General features: G+C 37.1%; 1 protein-coding gene across 1 annotated transcript; it reads left to right on the top strand.

The window, feature by feature from the left end:
• Positions 1-203: 203 nt before the first annotated feature.
• On the top strand, positions 204-23,526 carry Smp_150320 (hypothetical protein; the record flags this gene model as incomplete). The annotated part of the gene is made up of 19 exons (XM_018789642.1): positions 204-494; positions 4,519-4,641; positions 4,680-4,764; positions 5,327-5,418; positions 5,515-5,552; positions 6,308-6,454; positions 6,621-6,692; positions 6,885-7,004; positions 8,616-8,738; positions 10,958-11,099; positions 11,193-11,433; positions 11,542-11,585; positions 13,281-13,379; positions 14,770-14,825; positions 16,553-16,596; positions 18,663-18,724; positions 19,404-19,864; positions 22,703-22,942; positions 23,076-23,526. Exons 1-19 carry the CDS (start codon positions 291-293, stop codon positions 23,524-23,526), a joined length of 2,844 nt encoding a protein of 947 aa, XP_018646444.1. The 5' UTR covers positions 204-290.
• Positions 23,527-24,417: the final 891 nt, after the last annotated feature.

Here is a 24,417-nt window from a genome sequence, read left to right as displayed (position 1 = left end):
TTCAAGTTCAAAACCTCGGCCACAACGAAATTTTAATTTGCACCGCATTGTTTTAATGTGTGGCGGCCTTCGGTCCAGCACGTTTTGACTTTGTGTTTCTATCATGTATGTTTAGCATTTCTGTTTGTGTTTTATCGGTTATTTCCCAACACTTAATTGTCTAGAGTAGTCGAAATACCTCAACTTATGACATAATATTTTCATGTGAGCAAAATGCTTTCTTTTTCAGGACTACGTTCGGTGCAAAACTGGAGCATCTTTTATGTTCCAGGGCTGAAATTATCAGCCGAATGCACAGGCCCCCACCAGCTGAAGGGAATGATTTGGAACGCCTTTTGAACCTACCTCCGAACACAAACTCAGCAATACCGGCGCCACCACCCAATGTTCCAGTTTGGCCGGATGAACAGGCAGCAGCATTTTGCGCAGTTGCTCCTCCTATTGAAACATTCATGGATGTTCCTGATGAAATCCGTCGAGACCAATTTTATGCTGTAAGCCCAGTCTTAGTTCCGATTTAACCTTGGCTCAATGGTTCCTATTATCTTACTTGTATGGTATATGATTAGTGATTTCATCATGTTTAGCAGTCTTGCTAGGTAGTATTTAAAGTCCCTCATTTATCAGTACAGATAAAATCATATATCTTTTAACTGGTAGTAGCATGACAGTAGGTGTGTTCTGTACCCTCGAATCTACGCATAATTCCATAGCCTGTTGCTGTACAGCGATGTTCTAAAACAATACTGAGTTGACTTAAGTTATACATTATAGTTCGAAGACATTTGAATCGTCTGATTACTTATTAACTTATTCTAAATAAGATTGCTAATACACGTCTGCCATTAGTTCGAGTCTGTAACGGTTTTGAAGTAAGTAGTTTCGGGATCCTTTTTCAGCGGGACTGTAATTTATGGATGAAACAAGAGTATCAAGTCGTATATTTCGGCGCAAATTCCATCCATTTCTACGGTTTATTAGCATTTTCAGTCTGGAAAGGAAAGGAGTCTGTGTGAGTCCTGGCATCGGTGGTTTCAGTTGATTCAACTTTTGAAAGCGTCGACGGATAAGGTTTCAATCACTTGTTAGGGTAGTGATTCCTATTCGTTGACAATTTGATGTGAAAGTCGATAGACAGCCAAGAAGTGGTTTGTTCTGGGCTTGTAAACTTCCTAAATGTCCTCATAAATTCTCTGTTTTGGAAGACAATATGAGAGAATGTTATGCATTAAAACCTCACAGGATTTAACTGACCACTTGATGATCAAGTGTTAAATCCATTCAGCGATAACCCATTCACCTCACAATTTGAACTGTCGTGGGCCGAGCCAATCAACAGCTCTTATCCTTTGAATATACAGTGGTCTTGAATGCTTTCAGAGGTATTTAAATATGGAGGCCCAATTTTAACGACTAGGTTGACTGATATTCTGGCTAAAATCTGGGAGTTGGAGGAAATCCTATCCGACTGGTCACAATCACTTATTGTCCCAATATATAAAAAGGGGCCGAAATCATCCTGTGATAACCATAGAGGGATCAGTATGACTAACATAGCATCTAAAATACTAGCCTCAATAATTATCGGGCGCCTAACCAAGACTTGTGAACTGCAAACACGAGAAAATCAGCCTGGCTTCAGACCTGGTCGTGGCTGCATCGACCACATATTCACTATTCGCCAGGTCTTAGAGCACAGACATGTTTATCGGCGTCCGACAATGATAGTTTTTCTTGACTTGAAAGCAGCATTTGACTCTAGACCGAGAGGTTCTGTGGCAGTGTTTGTCATTGAAAGGTGTACCTGAGAAGTACATAAACCTTTGAAGGCTCTTTACTCGAACACTACCATTCGAGTGAGAGCTTATGGCGAACTGTCATGTGATTTTACAACCTCAAGTGGTGTCCGTCAAGGCTGTCCACTATCCCCATTTTTGTTTAATTTCATTATAGACATATTGCTGGAAATAACACTCTTCGACTGAATCTTCAGGGATTGATCTGCCAGGAGGTCCACTAATCGACTTAGAATACGCAGATGACATAGTCCTGGTTAGTGAAGACACTGACAAGATGCAGAGTCTTCTGTTGGAACTCAGTAATAATGCGAGGATGTTTGGTATGCGTTTCTCCTCATCCAAATGTAAATTGTTACTCCAGGACTGGTCTGCGTCAACACCTGAACTAAAGATAGGGAGTGTAGTCGAACGCATCGACAACTTCACTTATCTTGGAAGTCTGATCAGCCCTAATGGGTTGGTGTCTGACGAAATCTCAGCACGGATTCAAAAAGCTCGTTTGGCTTTTGCCAACATACGTCACCTATGGCGTAGACGAGATATCCGTCTATCAATTAAGGGACGAGTATACTGCGCATCAGTTCGTTCTGTTCTACTTTACGGCTGTGAAACATGGCCATTAAGAGTAGAAGATACTCGTAGGTTACTAGTATTTGACCACAGATGCCTTAGAAATATTGCTCGCATATGCTGGGATAACCGGGTAAGTAATAGTGAGGTTAGACGCAGGGTATTAGGGAACGATGGTAAATCAGTTGATGAGGTGATGAATCTGAGATGGTTGGGCCACGTGTTACGTATGCCTGAACACCGATTACCACGATGCGCTATGCTGACTAGTATTGGGGACGGTTGGAAGAGAGTTAGGGGTGGCCAAACCAAAACATGGCATCAGTGTTTGAAGTCACTAACTTCTAGTCTGAGCCATGTTGGCAGATGCAGACTACCTGGTTGGGGTCCACGTGACTATCATAACCAATGGTTGGAGACTCTGTGTGACATGGCTCAGAATCGATCACAATGGCGTAGGTGTATGCACTCTTTATCTTCCCTTAAACCTTGAGATTAAAATTGCTTCATAACTATTTTCCTTCCTATACTATATCTTCATATACAACCTTTCTTTATATACTACCACCACTAAATTAACTATTTCCATGAATTCGGTGTTGATCTTGTTGTGCTAACGAGGTATGGCAACTTGGACCGATGCATATATGTGCCTGGTCCTACGTTGTAACTGACTGACTGATCCGGTGTTAATCTTGCCGTGCAAATGAGGTATGGCAACTTGGACTGATGCATAAATGTGCCTGGTCCTACGTTGTAGCTGACTGACTGACTTTTATCCTTTGTATTTCAAGCGGTAACTAACTAAATGATATGTTCCACTTTTATGGGATGTTATCTCGAAATCAAGTTCTCTGCTGACTGCGTCGATCAGGTTTCTGTGGCAGCGATTAAATCTGGCGTGGTAGTTTATCTGTACATCTAGCTCCGATCACTTGTTGTGTAAGCTCAGGGCATTTGTGTAACATATCTGAAGACCTTTTAAATGTTCTTGTGCTTCACCCAAAGTGGCTTCGCCATCGTTCTCTGTTTAAACCTCACTACTCAAAAATCCTTGGCATTATAGCTGATGTCCTTTCGTGACGAAAACCTGTGCCGTAAATCCTAATTCCTTTTACAAATGTATAACCCTCTTTTGGCTCGAGGAAGTAGGTGAGCTGTCTCAAAATCACTTGAGTGTGGCTCGTGGTTCGTCCATAAATTCTTTCACTATTCCGTCCACTAAAATCGAAGTAATGAAGCGTCGAAAAGTGTAAACAGGAGATTGAAGATCTGTCTAACAACAGTTTAGCGGTTGGAGCATTTCATTTCTGATCGTTAAATTGGACGTTTAAGCTCTGTTCCGTCTACTTCGCTTTGGCTATTCTCGTATTATTGATAACGCACTAAAAGTGTCTCGGGGGTTGAGTACATAAAAAATTCCACTTGGTTATTAAGTGAGTTATTTAAAAGCATCTATTCACCAGCTTAAAATGAGTATTAGTTGGGATTCAAGTACAGTAATCACTAGAGTACGTTCTTGATTTCCATGCTAGTTCCCAATTAAATATGTCAACATATTTATTGACTTATTTTAACGCATAAATATTGGTGCAAGGGGGCACCATATATATCTGTCCCATGTGTTTGACAATGGTTTGATTGATTTGTGCTCCTACTACAGAATAAAGCTGTTATTCATATTCCGAAAAGCCTGGACAGTGTCTCTGAATCCTACAAACCAGTAAAATAGTAAGATTATTCTCTTACAGTGAAAAATATCTCAACGTTCATTCTCATAATTTCACCTCACTGTCCTGACGTACGGCTATTCGGATCAACATACTTTTGTGCCAGTTTCTTGCATTGTTGATGTCTGATTCAACAAATGTGCTGTCCTATGGCGTACCAAATGTTCTATACTATTCGTAAGTGGTGGTTTAGTGACTAAAACAACTGAACTCCAACTGATAACTCTCAGGTCTGAACGCCACTTCAACTACATCGGTTCGGACAGGTATCGTCATTAGCCATCTCATAAATAGCGTAGCTCTAAGTTGAGCACATAAACGGAAATTTAATGATTGGAAATAATGTATACTTCATAAATATTATATATCTTTTTCATTTTTGTTTTGACTTTCATTCAAATGTTTTTTTCTTACATTAGACATGTCGACGTGATGATGTATTAGTGGGTGTTATCAGTGTTATACAAGATTCAGGTCTTGTAGTCTCTATTCTGGCATATGATCAAGGACCTCGACGGGATTTTGAAGGTCTAAAGATCACGGTAATTGTTAATACTAACCTTTATGTGTTCTTTATCAGGGCTTTTGTCCATTGCGACAACTTCCGCGATATAATGCTCACGGCAACGCTTTGGACGCTTTTCAAATCGGTGACAAAGTTCGTAGTGAGTTGCCCACATGCTTTTGTGTTACTGATTATATCCTGGGTTACGTACTCTCGCTTATCACGTCAAGTGCATAGGTTTGTACACCAAACAAGGTGTGTGTGTGTGTGTGGATTGTATAATCTGTCTACATTTTCCATCTGTTTAGGAATAGTTAGGGCATAAAACCACTACCTGGCAATTGAAAGTCTACTTTGCAAACCATTTAAGCTTTAAGGTGGATATTGTCGGTTAAGTCAAATCTTTGTGGTTCGTAACAGTTGTCTTTCTTGAAATTCATAATACACAATTCTATGCCACAATACCTAACCATTCAATAATTAACCAAAAATGCAGCTCTAAACTATTACTGTCAATCTGATGTCACTTTAAAATATAGTCAAGTGGATAATAAATCCCGAATATTTCATGACCTTTTACGGTCGTTTCCACTCACTATTTACTCAGTAAATGACAAATTAATAGATTGATCATTTCTCTACAAACCACGTTGAATATGAAGTGATGTTCAACTTTGATTCATACACTACTGATAAGCCAAATTTATTATTTTCCATTATAGCATTTATTCTTGACATTCATGGAGGTGGACGTCTGATATTAAGCATGAATGCGAAGATGCTTAATCGTGACACTTATGGGGATCTGAAACTTGTAAGTTAAAGTTGAAATATCAACAACAAGTTGAAATCAATATTCAACCTATTCATTCTTCACTATCTCTACACGAATTCTTTCTCATTTTTCTAGGGTATCATAACGGATGATGATATGCCTCTGTATTACAAGTAAGTACACTTAAAGTCATAAAAATATTTATCCAGGATCCTAATTTTCACATTGGGAATCTTTTATATCCAGGATTTAATCACAAATTTATCACATATTTTAAAGACAATTGTGATAAGGCTGTGACTCCTTGATGCAAGTGGTCGATTTTTAATTGAATTGATAGTATTGTTGTTTCTCACTGTCTGGTACACAAATTAGTCTGAGGCTATCAAAGTATGCACGTCAGATGTAACATATACTGTAGTGCTGATATATCAGTTGTCATACTTTACGGCATAACAAGAGTAAATCAAAAGACAGAAAAGCTCAAAGATTTCAACCATAGTGTGGGGGACTAAAAAGACCATATGGACGAGCGGATCTGGTTTCCGGAATTTGTTAATTAATACGAATTTGGTAGGACTAATATACTAACCTTTTTTGAAAGTAGACTTATAATCTACTATTAAGTTCAATATTAGTCGCTTTTGTACCTGTTGTCTATCGGTTTTTACGTTGATATATATGTAACTAAATAAGATTATTGTCGGGAACGTTCGTTTTAATAGTGACATTTTATGGAGTACATGGAGTACAATCCGATGTTTTAATGCTGAATTAATTAGTTTGGCTCATTTTAGTTCAAATGTGTTAAATTACATCGTCTTTTTTTATTTTTAAGAATCAAAGGGGCTAATTGCTTTAAATCTTTCAGTAATCAATTCTGCTGAATTTGCCTTAACATTTCACTTATATTGATTTTTTGAACTAGGAAACTTCAGAATTTGGATGGCAAATCGTATGAAGCCTACCTTGAATCAACACCACAATTTCGTAACCCAGATGGTCTTCAAGTTTTATGCGCTCGCATGGGAATACCACGTTCGTCAGCATGTAGTCTTCTATTTTGTATTAATAAGTAAGATTAATTAGCTCTAATAATCTAGAGTCTACATAAAATTTTTGCTCATATGTTGACATCTGTTTTATGCATTGATTACTTGTTGAGAGATTCAGAAAAATCTCAAATCTTGTATTTACACTTGCCATACACTTTTATATAACTACTTTTTACCCGTTTGTAGAATCCGATTGCCAAAATCAGAGATGGCTTGTGAGCTTAGACGTACCCAGTTGCTGAATTTTTCAATGAAACAGTAAGTGTTTATGTGTTAAGTGTGGTTCTAATATGATGATCTATAGTTAAAACAAATAACTGTTTTGATAGTTCAAAAAACTTTTATATTAGACTTCGTCGTAGTATAGCGGAGGATTAAAACTCCGTTTCAGCATCCCAATTCAATTACTATACAATCGACCTTTCTAATTTATCTTCACTTTATTATTAGTGTCGCCCAAGGTGTAAAATATTTCAAGGAAAGCCGAAACACTGAAGCTTTACAGTGTTACAATTTCGCAATTGAAGTTGAACCAACTAATCCTGACGCCTATGTTGCCCGTGGTGCTCTGTAAGTTCCAACGTTCATGTTGTTGAATTGCATATATGGTGTATATTTTTAACTGTGATCTGGTAAAAAGTGTACCTGAATTTTTATCGAAGAGTTTGGCTTTCTTTTGAAAGACTTGTGTTCTATTTTATATTACTTACACCTGTTACCCCTCGAGAAAAAGCATAGACCACCCACTAGCATTCTCCATCCAACTCAATCCTTTCGGGTTGTTTCGAATTGCTATTCATCTTTTTCATGTCAACTTCCAATTCCCGATGCAGTTTGTTCTTCGGCCTTTTTTCCGTTTCCATCCAGGGTTACTCATGATGCGGTTTGATGATTTCCTCAATGTTATGTCCTATCCACTTCCAATGTCTTTTTCTAACTTCCTCAGCTGGAAGTTGGTTTGTTTTCTCCCATAGTAGGTGATTGTTTATAAATACCTGTACCATACTGTCAAACGCCTTCTCATAGTCAAGGACGTTGATGTATAGTTGAGAGTTCCATTCAATTGACTGTTCAACGATGATCCTTGGTGTCGCGATTTGGTCGGTACACGACCGATCCTTATTGATTACTACAGCCTGTTGATCTCGAAGTTGAGCGTCTATTGAATCTTTGACCCGGTTCAACAACACTATGTTGAAAACCTTTTCTGGTACTAGTGGTAGTGTGATGCCTCTGTAGTTTTCACATTCTCTCAGATCTTTCTTTGGTATCTTGATGGGATATCCTTCTTTTCAGTCTGTTTATGTCACTTGTTCTTCTTCCCAAATCTTCCTGAATAAAGCGTGGAGCATGTTTGCGGTTGCTTCTATATTTGACTTCGGTGCTTTAGCCGGTATATTGTCAGGTCCATCTGCTTTCCCACTTTATGTTTGATGGGCATGCTGATTTCTTTGGTCGTTGGCTAAGTGACACCTATAGGAAGGTCTGTGTGTGTTGCTGTGATTGATCTAGTACTCTGTGGTATGGTTCGATGAGATCTATATCGATTTGTGTTTGTAATAGTTACAAGAGGTAAAGAGTCGTATATTAGTGTTTGTTGATTATTGTCCGATTTGATATCCCCTTCATTGTTTTATCGTTACCTTTTTATTTGAGGCCCTCGAATATTAAAGCTTTCTGACTTAAGTTAATGCAGTAGTATTTTGATGTGCAATCCTAATTTACTGTAAAGTTTTGTTGAATAATGTGTTATTCAACCATTTATCTTCACCATATTGGCTTTATTTTATTCCCTTAAAAGCAGTTTAATTTCTGGAGCAGTTATTTAACAGTTTAAATAAAGGATTCCAGCCAATATGTAGCACTCATGGACTGAGTAAGACCAATGGTTTTATTTCTGCTTTCCCTACTTCAGTTTATGCATCTGCGTAGTATCATTGACCCTCATACTTAGAACGTGATTAGAAGCCAAGTATACGATTTTGTGCTTGGTAAATGGGTTAGTGGATAAGTGATTTTACCCTGTTAACTTCGGACTGTTAAAACGAGTAGCTTTGGTGTCTCTTGTTGATATCCAGATCACAAAATTTCTTATTTTTTTACTCACCTCATATTCATGTTAAAATCGTACTTTAATAAACTATTCTTTTAAATGCCACATTTTATCATACGTTGATAAAGCTATGCCTCAATTGGTACGTACACAAAGGCAGTGGAGGATTTGGAGAAAAGTCTTGAAATTCAACCAAATCATGTTAATGCTAAAAATTATCTGGTTCAGACGTTAGTTGCGTATGCTGGCGAGTAAGTTTATATTTCTTGTTATTAATAACTTATATAAGCATTACAATATCTAATATAAATGTACATCGATTCTAGTTGTCACATCAGCCCGGTAGACAAGAAAACTATCAGGAAGAAAAGCAATCTGTAAGTAATAATAATGGTGAGGAGTCAAACAGTAGAAATATATTTCAAAACGGGTTGTAAGAAGAAATATGTTATAATTTCTCTCATACGACCCAGGTATTCCTATTGCTTAATATTCTTGGACACCAATTCATTCGACAAGAACATAGTGAACAGTAACGAAATTATATTCCAAATAACAAGGGTAAATGGGAGTAAGAAGCACAGTAAGAAAAAAACGTTAGTATGTTTATAGTTTTTACATGAGAGGATTCTGGAGCCTTCTCCAGGTATTGACTAGCGCTGGTTAGATAAGAAATAGCCAATCAGCGAGCACAAACACAATCGTCCACGGAACGTGCTTTAATCCAATCTACGTCCCGCTAACAAAATAATATTCGGATTAACCCGACGGAATTCAAAACATGCCAAGTGAATAAATCTCATCCATTAGAAACAATCAGAACAAAGTATAAGACGGAAAATGCCAGTGTATTTAAAAGTCGCTCAGGCAAATTGCAACATTTGTGGGGATAGCTTCATCATCCTTAGAAAAATAAAATGCTTATAGACACTAATTGCTTAAAAAGAGATCAATCGAAATTGTTTCGGCAATTTTTTATTACTTTCATTAAAGCGTAAACGTGTAAAGACAATTTGGTGATTGGAACTAAAATATTTTTAAGAGGATTATTACCATTGTCACTACTTGCTTCTTTCGGATCCACAGTCTCAATCAAACGAGTAAAGGTAACATTTCACAGCTCTCAGTTATTACTAACGATCGGAGAGTCATCGGTTTTGAAAACCGAAATTGTTAGTATTATCGCGTGGAAAAAAACAAATCTGAAAATAGCTGGGTAAACTAGACTCATTATGTATAGAATTGATTTTTTGTCAGGAAGGTGAGAAAAATTAATGCGTCTCAGTTGCTTGTACCTTAAAACTTGATATTTGAAAGTACCTGTAAAGCGAATAGGTTTAGTATCATGCCATTACAAAGCTTAAAGGACATTTGTAGGAAGACATCTTCAGAGGTTCAGGTTTTGTCTGCCTTAAGACATTACAGGCCCTAAAGCAGTGTAGGATGCAATTTTATAAAAATTGTTTATTCACCAGCTTATCAATTGAAAGGCAACACATCAGAATGCTGGTATCTCAAAAAACGGCTTACTGCTAACAAGTATATTTCCAATATCCAGTTCGATTTCGCCCCATTTATTTATTTGAACATATAAATATTTGATGCAAAGAGGCACAGAATACATATGCGCCATACAAGTCACTTGATTTGTGTGTGGGCTGGGATACTGCCCGGGTGCCCAGACCGAAGCAGGTGGTTTTTTCAGAGGACCACACCCTAGGCCTTCGACCTAAAGGTCTAATCCACAGAGTAGTGGAGCAACGTTAGGAGATACAGTTCCATGATAGTCGGTGACCAACAATAGGTTCATACATCATTTGTTCTCTCAGGATCTTGGAGACCATGTGCACCATTGGTTTGGAATCAGGGTTTTACAACTCATCTAGGTGGACCCTCCGTGTTCACCAACCCTGTTAAAGCGCTGGACATTCACTTTTCATCCTCTCAATTTTGTAAGCAACAGTAATGCCACGAGAAGGCAGTGGGTAGGACTTCCCTGTTAGTGGTTGTATGCACGTGGTCATGTGAGAGCATTTGGAGAGGGGGAGTCAACCTTCCCCACTCTCGGCCGTACCAGGGCTTTGGGGGCCTGTGTAAACTATTTTTTCTTTTGGCTAGAAATCGTAAGTAGTCTTTGAATTTTTTTATCCAGCCATGTTTTCGACTATGTACTTCTAATTACCAATTTAACCTTAAACGAGTAATTGACTACTGTGCATTCCACTGTGATTTGACCTACACTTCTATCAGTGCTTCAAAATAGTGAGTTTAATGACCTAAAGCGAATCACAAATGTCAATCGCCAAATTTTACTATTTTTGTGTATTACGCATCTCAAATGACTACAGGTAATTTGAGAGAGTAATGTGATGAAAACTTCCTCGGTCCAGATCTTATGAAACATGCTTTTATTTTAGCACTGTTTGACCAAACCTTTTACTTTGTGTGTAAAATATTTTGTTCCCTACAGAATTGGGCGTAAGGAAATAAGCAAGGCAGAACAATTAATAAATCGGGCACTTAAGTTGGATCCTGATAATAATGAAGCCCGAGATGCACTGAAAGAACTCCAAACTAACGGATCTCTCTCTACTAACAAGGATGCTGGTTTGGTATGTTGGCAATAATATAAATAATAAACTTTCATATATTCTTATTGGATATTTTATTGTTTCGATAAATTGTGGTTCCTTTTTGTTGTACAGCGATCCTGGTCACGAACTCCTTCTCCACGTGGTTCAAGCCGAAATGTGGGTAACAAACGTGACCACACTCCTCTTTCTCCAACTGCAGTTCGTCCAAGTGCGGGTTATGCCACTCATATGGAACGTAGTAGAGCTGCTCTAGAACAGCTTGTTGAAGAAGATCGTAGTCGACGTGCTGCCAAAGAGGCTAATCGTCAAAACCACGCACCTGACCAAAGCCCTCCAGGATTTTTGTCTCCCAGTAAGTAAAACATTCTTATATTATTTCTGTACCAACCATATCACGGTCTACTGTGACACATTTGCATATTCTTCTCGAAATTTCATTGTCTTTAACTTTTAATTTTAGATCGCTCTCACGAACGACGAAGAGGAGATTATTATCGCGATGATGTAAGCATTGTTTATCAGGATTATATCTTTAACCAATGGCTAAAGTCATTCTTAGTAATTATAATGTTTCTAGGAAATTCACACCATACACACACTAATTAAGTGAACTCATCTTTCTTACTTATTGCTAGCATGGATATCGCCTGCTAAAGCTCGTAAAATATAAGTGTGTTTTCATTGCTAATACTAAATACTCTTTGCTTATCTGTCGGTTTTCTCATTTCACAGGCAGTACATACATCTGCGCTGTTCAGACCGATTCTAAGCTATATTACCCAAAAAGTATTCAGCATATAGTTTAACCTAACTTCTCGTTAACCATAGTTAATAGATACAAACAAGTTCCAAACACACTAATCTTACGAGAAAAAAATTGGTCAATTTGATGTTGTTGAACGGTTGTTCGAACTTGTCACTATGTAAGTTTTTTTTAGATAGGTCACAGCAAGACAGTATTTTGTTTGCTAAACAGCATCTGTTAACATCACAATAAAAGTGATTATAACATCAGGATACTTGAGTTTTACAGTTCTAGTTACTCTCACTCATGTGTTTTAGGATATCAGCTATATCATTTAAAGGGAAATGTTTATAGAATAAGTGTATTTACATAATTCACTGTAATAAGTGTCAAATGTTCTGACACAGAAAAGTATAAAATAACTAGTCTGTTTAATATACATGTTCTCATTTTTCATGTTTATATTCATTCTAGCCCCATACAGTGACATAATCCCACATATGAATATTATTGATAATAATCAAGAACAAGTTTTCGTTTTTTACAGAGCCTAAAATTGTTCTATGAAGCACAGAAAACGAAACAGAGCGAAGTTGCTCTGAGAAATACTGATTATATGGAAATGATAGTACTGTGTGTGTGTAAAAAAAATAGTGATAAAAAGAGAGTGTGGAGATGGTGAAAGTATGCTGCTAATTCTTCATATATCTGTGAGTGTACCTGTAAATGCTGGTGCATAATAAATTACAGAAATGAGTTCAGGGGAGGGGGAGACTGTATCCATATTTCACCATCGGTGGGAACCAAGGAATTAACAGTCTTGCTTTAAAATCTCCATCACTATACTGAATTGTTATTATTATTTTCGGATCAAGAATTTCAAGTCAACTGGTTGTTTTTCTACCGGAAAAACAGGTGCTTTTTCATATTAGCTTTCTTTTTTAGCTACCAGATTTATTTTCTGAAGAAAATAATGGTTGCCGGTCATTATTTGTCATCTGAATAAAAGGAAGGAAGGAAGGAAATATCAGAAATGAAGAGTATTCATGAAGATCCTCTCATCGTTGTTGCTAATTATCATTTTGAGTGTTTCGTCTATGTATAGTACTGATTTATTCTTCTTTTAGATTTAATAGATGTTTCATTGTAGATGAATAAAGGTTTTTAAAAAAAAATTGAGTCCGTAGAAATATATAGAAAAAAGTAACTATTATCATGTATTGTTGTCTATCGCCTGATAATTGGAAATACAATGAAGTCCCTCTATGACTAATTATTGATATAAATATCAGTATGTATACATATTCCCAAGAAGAATAGTTCTTTTCCAGCAATCTCTATGTGCTGATATGCAAGTTTATCCGTTCGTTTTTATTATAAAAAAAAATAAACAGCGGGATTTATTGTTGTATCCTACATGGAGAATCATATTCTATATATATATTATTGTCCAGATAAAATCTTCTGGTGGTGGTGGTGGTGGTAATGCTGCTATGGACAAAACGAATATGGATCGTGGTGACCTGTCTAAAATTGTAATTACTCGCAATCGAGTAAGTATATTTGTATATTCATGTTTTACCCTACAATGAACTGGTTCATCTCTGTATGTTTTTCAGTTACTAGGTACAGTCTCCTTTATTTTGAAAACATGTACAGCGAGAGCAATTGAACATGAAACTTGCTTTTTCCGATTATTCAAATGCATTTCATGTCCCGAATTTCACTAATCAACAAAATTTTTTGGAAATGTTTTCTAGCTGTATCTTTGCCAGCTGTTATTTCCGTACTTTTAGAAAGTTGATCTAACAGTACAGTCCACCTAACGTTACCTCTCCTTTGTGTTGTTATATGCTAGTTATTGTGCTTGATATGTATGACTGATCACTTCTGAAGACAGTTGTCTGTCCAAAGCTTCTTGTATACTTGAAAGGAAATGAGTTTGATTACGTTGTCACATCTCACATCAGCGTAACAGAATGGAGCTAATAACATAAGACTTGAGTAATAAATATAGTAATGTAAAGTGTAATGGTAAGTTAAACAAGCCACTTAAGGTTTTCTGTGATGGATTACGATTATCACGCGAAATTCAACCAAACAAATTGTGTATCTTCTGACATATCTTAATTCAAATAGTCAGTAATTTCGTAAACTGATATGGTTCAATTTAGATTTTGATCCACAAAATTTTTCAATGTACTCAAGATCTGAAAATGAATGTTTTAGAAATCGGATAAAATTACGCATATTTTATTGCTATATTACCTGTTATAGGTGTTAGTATTTTTCAAAGGAGTACTTTTATGTTTGTAAAACTCCAAGGTTTTATGATTCCATAATTTAACTATAAACTTGTCATAACTGGTGGCCAAGTGGATGCCTTGTTAACGTATGACGGGACAAGACCGCCAATCAGAGAGCAGCGAATTATCGATTGGAACAGTGACACGCGGAAACCGTACAAACAGGCTAGAGTGCTTGTCAGTCCTGCTTCGGCCTAGCCCAGTCAGTTAAGTCCAGAACACCAATGTCAGGCTCTGTGGTATGAATCATTATATTTCAAATATACTGAGTTTATATACCAATCAAACTGACCACATCGTACCATAAAATAGAAAATAACATGTGTACAAGATTTGGTCAAATGTGGCTGTGAATAGGGGGGACAGTAATTAATAGACTAGGTGTAATTCATGAATGGTAAATCGTATGACAACAATCTATGGGTTAGAATAAAGCTTATAATAAGGGAAACACAAATATGAATAATCTAGTTATTTAGCGATTATACAATAAAAATTATATGCATAATATCGGTTCATAAATAGATCTTAAAGTTACCATTCCTTATTCTTATCGGAACATAACAAAACTAAATTTTATTAATGATAAGCTACAAAATATTAATTGTAATGTCCATAATTTTGTTTGCATTTTTAGTCCGGACGTATTATACGCTGCAAAGATGATGATGAAATGGGTGATGAGTCAAACAGGTGACTTTTTTGAGTTTTCATTAGTTTGTTATTTGTCCATTTATTAAGATTATTTTTCTGCGTGATCATCGTTTATAAATAAGTATTCTAATGTGGTGCACATTTGTTACTTTAATTGTGTGTACTACTATTTTTGCTGACTGATCTTACTTTTCATGGAAAGATCTGAGAAGCAATGTTGGCGTTAGACATAAAGTATTTGACAAAGGTGGCGAATCTGTTTATAAGATAATGAATTTTTGTTGACTGAGGTGATCAGGACGAGTGTTATGTATCTTTAACCAATTGTTACCTTGACAAGCGACACTTGCTAGTGCAGAAGTAGGTTAAGAAAGCTAGGGGTGCCAAAAACAGAATGTGATACCACTCTATGACTTAGAATACGCAGATGACATAGTCCTGTTTGGTGAAGACGCTGGCAAAATGCAGAGTCTTCTGTTGGAACTCAGTAATAATGCCAGGATGTTTGGGATGCGTTTCTCCCCATCCAAATGTAAATTGTTACTCCAGGACTGGTCTGCGTCAACACCTGAACTAAAGATAGGGAGTGTAGTCGAACGCATCGATAACTTCACTTATCTTGGAAGTCTGATCAGCCCTAATGGGTTGGTGTCTGACGAAATCTCAGCACCGATTCAAAAAGCTCGTTTGGCTTTTGCCAACTTACGTCACCTATGGCGAAGACGAGATATCCGTCTATCAATTAAGGTACGAGTATACTGCGCATCAGTTCGCTCTGTTCTACTTTACGGCTGTGAAACATGGCCATTAAGAGTAGAAGATACTCGTAGGTTACTAGTATTTGACCACAGATGCCTTAGAAATATTGCTCGCATCTGCTGGGATAACCGGGTAAGTAATAGTGAGGTTGGACACAGGGTATTAGGGAACGATGGTAAATCAGTTGATGAGGTGATGAATCTTCATCGACCGAGATGGTTGGGCCATGTGTTACGTATGCCTGAACACCGATTACCACGACGCGCTATGATGACTAGTATTGGGGACGGTTGGAAGAGAATTAGGGGCGGCCAAACCAAAACATGGCATCAGTGTTTGAAGTCACTAACTTCTAGCCTGAGCCATGTTGGCAGATGCAGACTATCTGGTTGGGGTCCACGTGACTATCGTAACCAATGGTTGGAGACTCTAGGTGACATAGCTCAGAATCGATCACAATGGCGTAGGTGTATACACTCTTTATCTTCCCTTAAACCTTGAGACTAAAATTGCTTCATATCTCTCTTCCTTCCTGTACTGTATCCTTATATACAACCTATAATTTATATACTACCACCAACACTAAATTAACTACTATGAATCCGGTGTTCATCTTGTTGTGTAAACGAGGTATGGCAACTTGGACTGATGCATAAATGTGCCTGGTCCTACGTTGTAGCTGACTGACTGACTATGACTGTTAGACTAAGCCATTTTGGGTAGATACAGAGTACGTAGTTAGGGTCTGCATAGTAACTTCAATCAGTGGTTAAAGATCTCGGGTTGTTTGGCTCAGAATCGTAGATGCATTCACTCTTCACCGTATTCCCAGTCTTGAACTCCAGTATCCGTTCATACAAGCCTTTCCACAATGTCATAGTTTCATTTCAAAGTCAATTATAATAGAGAATAAATGAAAAATCAGATTTTAATTGATAATTCTAGTGTGTTTATACCTATAAATTGTTTTCTGTATAACGGTTTTTACTATTTTCTCTGCTGTATAGGTCAGAAGGGTTATGGAAACGTTCCTATGATGATGATCGAACTGGTAAGAGACTATTTTTTAAAGATTTATTTGTGTTATTGAACTTTTAAATCTTCATGACAGTCAATGTTGTCTTTAGTACCTGAATTTTGTTTATATAATTGAAGAAACTGTGACTTAATGTGATGTTCTTCTGAATTCTTCATGTCTCTATCTTTTTTCTCTTTCCAAATTTATTTCATTGGATTATACTCCTTGAATAACATCTTCAAACCCTAATCTTTCACATTAATGCTTATACTCTTACTACTTCTACCACTATGGGATTTGAATCGACAACTGCATCTCTCTGTGCTATTGTGGTATGGCAACTGGAACTGATGTACGTACGTTCGAAGTTCTACGTTGTGACTGACAACTAACTGGCTAATGCGATGTTCTAAGATAATTTATTAGCTTAATCCTTTCACACTAGTAAATTTTTTCAGAGAAAAAGAAATATAACTGTTTTATCCTAACCTCATTCGCTTAATTTATTCATGAAAGAGGAGTTGAGATATGTTACTACAAAAGCATGTTGTTGTTCTAAGTAGTATGTGATGAAAACATAACTTGAAGTATGGTAAATACCACTTGACATACAAAATATTTGGATAGTATCAAAATTCAAGTTTTTAAACATAGATTTACGTACTGCTATTACACTGTTTCTTCATTACCTTGATAATAGTCCATCTGATATCAGTTTCTAATCACCTTTTAGTGCTTAAAACTATTTAACTTTCAACTAGTAAATTGCCTATTTGAACCCTATTCTATACAACTTAGTTCTTATCAACCAGGTATTGTTACTAGCTCTTATAGTGAATAGTGTGATTCAGAGCTAAGTAAAATCATCGCCTTATTTTTCAATACAAGCTTACTAGTATTTACCACAAGTTAAAATAACCTTAAACACTGCAAATATATGTCTATAATAAGGTATTAGTTATTTTCGAATTGTTCATTGTTTTTATTTGTTTATTTATTTATTTAAACACATAAATATTGGTACAAAGTGGGCACCAGATACATATGCGCCTCACAAATCTCATTTGATTTGTGTGAGGGCTGTGGTACTGCCCAGGCGCCCAAAATGAAGCAGGTGGTTGGCTTAGAGGGCCACACTCCGAGACGTTGACCTAAAGGTCTGATCCACAAGACAGTGGAACATCGTGAGGAGATGTAGTCCCTTGGTAGCCGGTGACCAGTAATTGGTTCATACGCCATTTGTCCAACCAGGATACTGGAGCCCATGTGCACCATTGGTTTGGAATCAGAATTTTCCAACTTCCTTAGGCGGACCCTTGTGTCCACCAACCCGGTTAAAGCGTCGGACATTTGATTTTCGTCCTCTTAATTTGGTAGACAACAGTAATGCCACGAGAAGGCAGTGAGTAGGACTTCCCTATCAGAGGCAATATACGCGTGGCCATATGAGAGCATTTGGAGAGGGAGAGCGGACTGTCCCCACTCTCGGCCATACCAGCGTATATACAAAGTGAACTTTTTATTGTTATACAAAATTAGTGACTTCATTATAATTTCATTAACACTACAGAATAGTCTCTTGATGTTTGATTTAAATTAAACTATCTCCCAGTCATCATATAAGTAAGAATAATTCTTTAGATATTTACACTTGTGCAAAACTAAAAGCTTGATTGTTTCTTTGATTATCTCTTTAGTCATTCAATATTATTTGTAGTGGACCATTGTTATAATTTTGTCAGTATTTAAAGACTAAACGTCGATTAGCATATCTTTATAAAACTATGCTGTTGTTACATCATAAGTCGCTTCAAGTTTGCTCTGTGAAATTTTAATGTGTTAATTCTTTTGGTACTAATAGTAATCATGATAATTGTTCATCTCGTTTGTACAGTTACAACACATTTTTCTGGGCACTTTAATTCCAAGAAAAATATGTTGATAGGCCATAACATAAGCTTCCTACGATTGTTATGCCTCGTTATCTAATGTGGAGGTGTAAATATAAAATAGCCAAGTTACAATGTATATTTGATCTATAACAGTTTCTTTTCAGATATTTACCGAGCATTTCGTCATTAATTCTTAATTCATTACAGGTCCGGATAATTCGAAAAGAAGTCGAGCAGATGGAGAATCAGAATATCGAAGCACAAGACGAGTAAGTTAGTAGTGTTTATATTCCTTAGTTGCTAGAGTTACAGCATCTAGCCCGACATTTTCACACCTATTCTCTACGCAATCTTTAATATTTCTGCACTGTTGACGAGGATATATATATTTCTAATTCATGTAGAATGAGTAAAAGTTTCATGTTCTTACTGGGTCACTCAATAGTTATTGATTGATTTGCTATTCTTCTCTAAAAACATTTTCCATTCTCTGTTATTTTCGGCTAAATCCAATGAAACTATGGTTATGAATTTATAAGAATTCAATGTAGTAGTTGTCTCACTTCTCCAATATCTTAAGAACGTCAGATGATAGTACCCGACTGCCTCTGAGTCAAATATTATGATTCCAAAATGTCTTGATTACCAATTTTCCCAGTCATTAACTAGCCTTTGTGACCACAGGGTCGTGTTAATGTGTTGCTGTTTCTGTTAAAACTTAAAAACGTATATTTGTTCGAATAATGTTTAGTAGTTCGGTAATAGATTTATTTCACAAATACTGGTCTATGATGTCTGTTAATAACCATCTACGTTTTTAGTCTTAGCTGATTTAATAATCCATTCTTCATGTACTGTTGAATATTATTACTCACAACCGTAAGCAACTACCCAATAAACTGTACATCATATGCACATGTGTTATACTCTCTTAATTGTATTTGTCAGGTATTTACACCTCCACGAAATGCACGTGAAGGGGAACATGGTTCTCTTACTGTATATGAGAATGAAAATGATCTTCCTATGACTTCTAAAAGTCTTCAAGAGCGTGTTCAAGCTCGTTTACGTGCTATAGAAAGACGTCACCAATTGGAAGAAGGAAACAATCCTGGAACTACTGAAATTACTAACGGTGCACCTATTAGTCAGGAAAAAAATCGTGAAGGTTCTCTTGCAGTCGGAGATGATGCTCCACCATCTGAATCTCCTAAAGGTGATAGAGGACACTTTCGTGGGAATGGCCCATCAAGCGTTGATCGTCGATCAGGTGGTTCATTTCAGCGTCCTGAATATCATGGCAGCCGTGGCAGTGGATATTATGGAAGGAATCGTCCTCGTGGAGGTCCCCGATGGCGTAATCAATGGGATGATTATCGTTTGCGCCGGAATAACTGGCACAATCACCGGTAAGATTAAATATTTTATGTTGCTTCATGCAGATTTGTAGGTTTTGTTCTTTTTTTGTATATGCATATATAAACGACTATGCATAGAAGGTCAAGCGAATGTATAATATCCTTATATTATAGTATTTTTTGCCCATGTAAAATTGAAGTGCAAATAATTTTTCTTTCCATCAGAATGTACTTTTGTTTTATTCTATTACTTTATCTGAACACAAACATTGGTGCAAGGGGGTACCATATACATATGCGCTACACAATAACAATGGGGCTGTGAAGAGAGAGGGAATGTGAAGTGCAACTAATAAAAGAAGAACAACGACGAACAGAAATTAGTGTATGAGTGTAATAATAATAATAATATTGGAATAGACAGTTCAGTTAGCAAAAATATAACCAGAAAGAATTCTTTCAACTAAAGAAATTACGTTCATTTTTATAAAGAAAGCAAAAGAAAAGTGCAACAGGATCACCACTAGCTTCTATTCTGAGCCGTGTGTGATTATGTCTCTATTCACCGCGTTGAAACATCTCTAAAACCTCAACCAGGGAGTCGTGAATGACAAATAGAAGCTAGTCCTGTACAGCTTTCTTCCATACTATGACACCATGTCATACAGTGACCATCTCTCCGCTTTTTCCAACCAGTCCCAAAGTCGACAAATAATGCACGACGAGGAATTCTCTGGGATGACATTCATAGAACGTGTACAAGCCACCAAAGTCGATGTTTTAAGATGTAACACCAAGTGAATTGTCACTGGGCTCGAACACATGATGCCGAACCTCTGCATTACTAACATGGTGTTGTCACGAGGTGATCAAACACACAGAGTCATCTAACATCCTCAACTCGGAAAGTCCCAGATCTCACATGCGTAGAGAAAAACTGCTCTCACTGACGCGTTGTAGATCCGACCTTTTACAACCAGACTAACATCACGAAAGCGCCAAATATGGCCCAGATTGGCATAAGTCGCTCTAACCTTCATTATACGTAAATTGATCTCATCACTCACGCCACCGCTAGCACTTATGTAGCGAACTAGATACACGAACTTCTCGAATACTTCTATCTGCTCACCACCCAGGGTGAATGCAGGATCAGGGTCCTGTTAGTCTTGTAGAACTACTTTGCACTTCGAAGGTGCAAAACACGTACCGTACGAATGGACACTGGTTTCTAATTGATTAAGTGCGGATTGCATGGATTGGGTATTTCCACACAGTAAGACAATATCATCCTCGTGCTCAAGGTCGAACAGTCTTTCTCCAGGCAGCAGATCCACACCGCCATTACTTACGTCCATCAGAGGTGTTTCCAGAATGTCATTGGTAGCAAAGTTGAAGAGGAATGGTGAGATTGGGTAACCCTGTCTAACCCCACTGCTTGAATGGAACATTGAAAATAAATAAATAAATGGTTGTATACCCTCAATCCCCCAGAAATGTTAATAAACTTCTCAGACACACCCTTCTTCAATAGACAATCGCCGAGAACAGTCCTGTCCAACGAGTCACAGGCAGCCCTTAAACCTTGAGATTGAAATTGCTTCATAACTTTTTTCCTTCCTATACTATATCCTTATATACTACCACCACTAAATTAATTACTTCTATGAATCCGGTGTTCATCTTGTTGTGCTAACGAGGTATGGCAACTTGGACCGATGGACCGGCCTGCTTAAACATCTGGGCTACCTGTTCCTGTCACCTATATATTTCAACAAGTTATCTAATATTGTTTGTTTCAATACATCATTATGGCTATTAAGCACACAACCTATTCCGGTGCGTTTCTGAAAACTGTACAACCTTTCTCTGTAAAGGTTACAAAAGGCCTAATCAGAGATGTCGTGTTTGCTGGGAACATGCAGCAAAAAGAATATACATTATTCATATGTCGATTGACTGAACTGCTGACATCCAACTGGCGATCACTGAATGTTTATCATCAGGAGCAACGAAGAAATAAGAAACGTAAACATTTTGAAATACTTTATGCTGAGAATTCGATTTTGTACCAAATAATATAATATTGAATAAAGCTAATAATAATATATGTGCCTGGTCCTACGTTGTAGCTGACTGACTGGCTCCTCGCGAGTCAATCTTTCTCAGGTTTTAAACAACCTACAAAGAATGACATAAGCCAATAGTTTGGACGCAATCGAAAGTAGACTTATCCCGCGATAGTTGTTACAGAAACAACGCGAACCCTTTTTAAAGATAGGGACGACTATCGACTCATTCCATGATGTTGGAACACTTTCTAGCTCCCAAACCTTTGTAAACAACACAGTCAATTCCATAGCCAGAAAGTCACCACCGGAACCGGAGGTAAGTCATTTGGGCCCAGTGATTTGTAGCGCTTTAAGAGTTGGAGTTCCTTGCGGATTTCCGCCTCATTTGGTGGATCAGTCTTCACCGGCAATAGAGGGCAGGACAATCTGGTCAATGTTGCCGGAGCAGCAGGCCAGTTGAACTGCCCTTCAAAGAATTCCGCCCATTGTCAGAAACGTCGATGGATGTTAGTGATTGGCATTCCATCATCCTCACAGATTGTTTTACTCATTCCAGACTTCTTGCTGCCAGTGGCTCGGATGAGTTGAAAGAGCTTTCTGCAGTTACCAAATGCAGGTGCTTATTCCAACTTTTTGTCCATTCAATTCATTTGATTTGTCCAAACCTAATTAGCATAGTGTTTTTTTTGTTTATATCTATACCACACCTATTTTTCAAGTGAATTTCATCTCCGATTTCGTAAAATTAATACTGAATAATTAGTTTTTTACTTTGATATCATTTTCAATTTAATTTTGTATTATTTACTGCATACAGTTATGATGACCGTAGACGCGATGGTCCGTCGGCTAGATCGGGCAGTGCCAGTAACTTTGAACGTCGCAGAAAACGTTATGGAACATCTGGATCTGCTGAGCGCTCACCTCGGTCTTCTCGTTCACGTTCGAGGTCACGATCACACGTTTCTAAAAGTCGATCGCGTTCATATTCACGGAGTCCGCGATCATCACCTCGATCACCATCACATTCACCAATTCGACCTGGTGCTCGTGGGAGGTAATTTAAATTTTTCATTCTTAAAGACTCCTTTTCAACAATAATTATCACTAAGTCTATATCTAATTTAAACTTTGTTTGATTTCCAAAATTATTGGAATTGTGTTGATATTTCCATTTTTCTCCCTTTCAGAGTAATATCTCGTGCTCGCATAAAAACTCCCCCTCTTGCCCCACTAGTTACGAGTTTCAGGCGTAGTGAATCAGATGAAAACCTAGCCGAATTAGACCAATTTGTTGCACAATTGAAAGCTAAAAGACAATTACAACAACAATATCAACAGCAACAGTATATGGCCCAGTTTCAAGAGATGCAAGGTCCAATAGTCAATACTGCGATTGTTTCTCAAACTCAACAAGATCATAATCAAATGGAATTAGAGTCTGGACATAATAGTCCATCTAAAGGTGGTGGTGGTGCTTCTGCAAATAATGAATCTCTTTATTCAGATAAAGATGATACACAAAATGATTACAACTACAGTCGTCATCAACAGGACTCCCCAGAACCTCCTCAAGCACAATCTCCACCTCCACTTGATGATTCTATGAGGGAAGAGAATGTTGTTGAGAACGCAGCTTAATACGTTTTTGAACATGTGTAGAATTTTTCATGAATCACTGTATTTTTTGCATCTATTATTATTCCATCTTGAATTTTAAACTTTTTATTTAAAAAAAGTCCTGTGGATAAAAAAACAATCATGTTCATTGTTTGTTCACTTCTAATGATGATATGAAATGAACAAATTACAATCATATAAATAGAGCAAAATTAGTCTCTATTATTTTGTGTTTTTCTTCAATACTATTATAACTAAATAATCTGTGTGTGCCTGGTTAGTCAGTTACAACGTAGAACTTCGTACGTACGTACATCAGTTCGAGTTGCCATACCATATTAACACAGAGATGCAGTTGTCGATTCAAATCCCATAGTGGTAGAAGTAGTAATCCGAAAGATTAGGGTTTGAAGATGTTATTGAAGTAGTATAATCCAGTGAAATAAATTTGGAACGAGAAAAAAGATAGAGACATGAAGAATTCAGGAGATTAGAATTTGGTAGAACACAAGTAGTGAATGTACCTTCATCATTGCAAACGATTTTGAGTCATGTCATTCAAGGTCTCTAACCATCGATTGCTATCATCTCGTGGATCCCTGCCAGGTAGTCTACACCTACCAACATGGCTCAGTCCAGTCGTCAGTGACTTCATGGATTTGTGCCATGTTTTGGTCTGGCCGCCCCTAGCTTTCTTCCAACCTACACCTGGTTAGTGTAATTGTTTGTTTATGATTCGCAAATAACTGTTTTCAATGCGTTTCTCATTATGAGCTATTCTTTAGAGTTTGACATCAATAAACTATGATTGATACGTAATATTGATCATAAGAAAACATTTGTGAATATTGGTTGAAAATTCAACATGACATCTTTTCAGTGATCTCTATGAAGTACAACTTATTATGATGA

The sequence above is a fragment of the Schistosoma mansoni genome (assembly GCF_000237925.1).
Source record: "Schistosoma mansoni, WGS project CABG00000000 data, supercontig 0134, strain Puerto Rico, whole genome shotgun sequence".
Classification (NCBI taxonomy): domain Eukaryota; kingdom Metazoa; phylum Platyhelminthes; class Trematoda; order Strigeidida; family Schistosomatidae; genus Schistosoma; species Schistosoma mansoni.
Note: the sequence above shows the minus strand (reverse complement) of the source record. Positions and strands in the feature narration are given on the sequence as shown.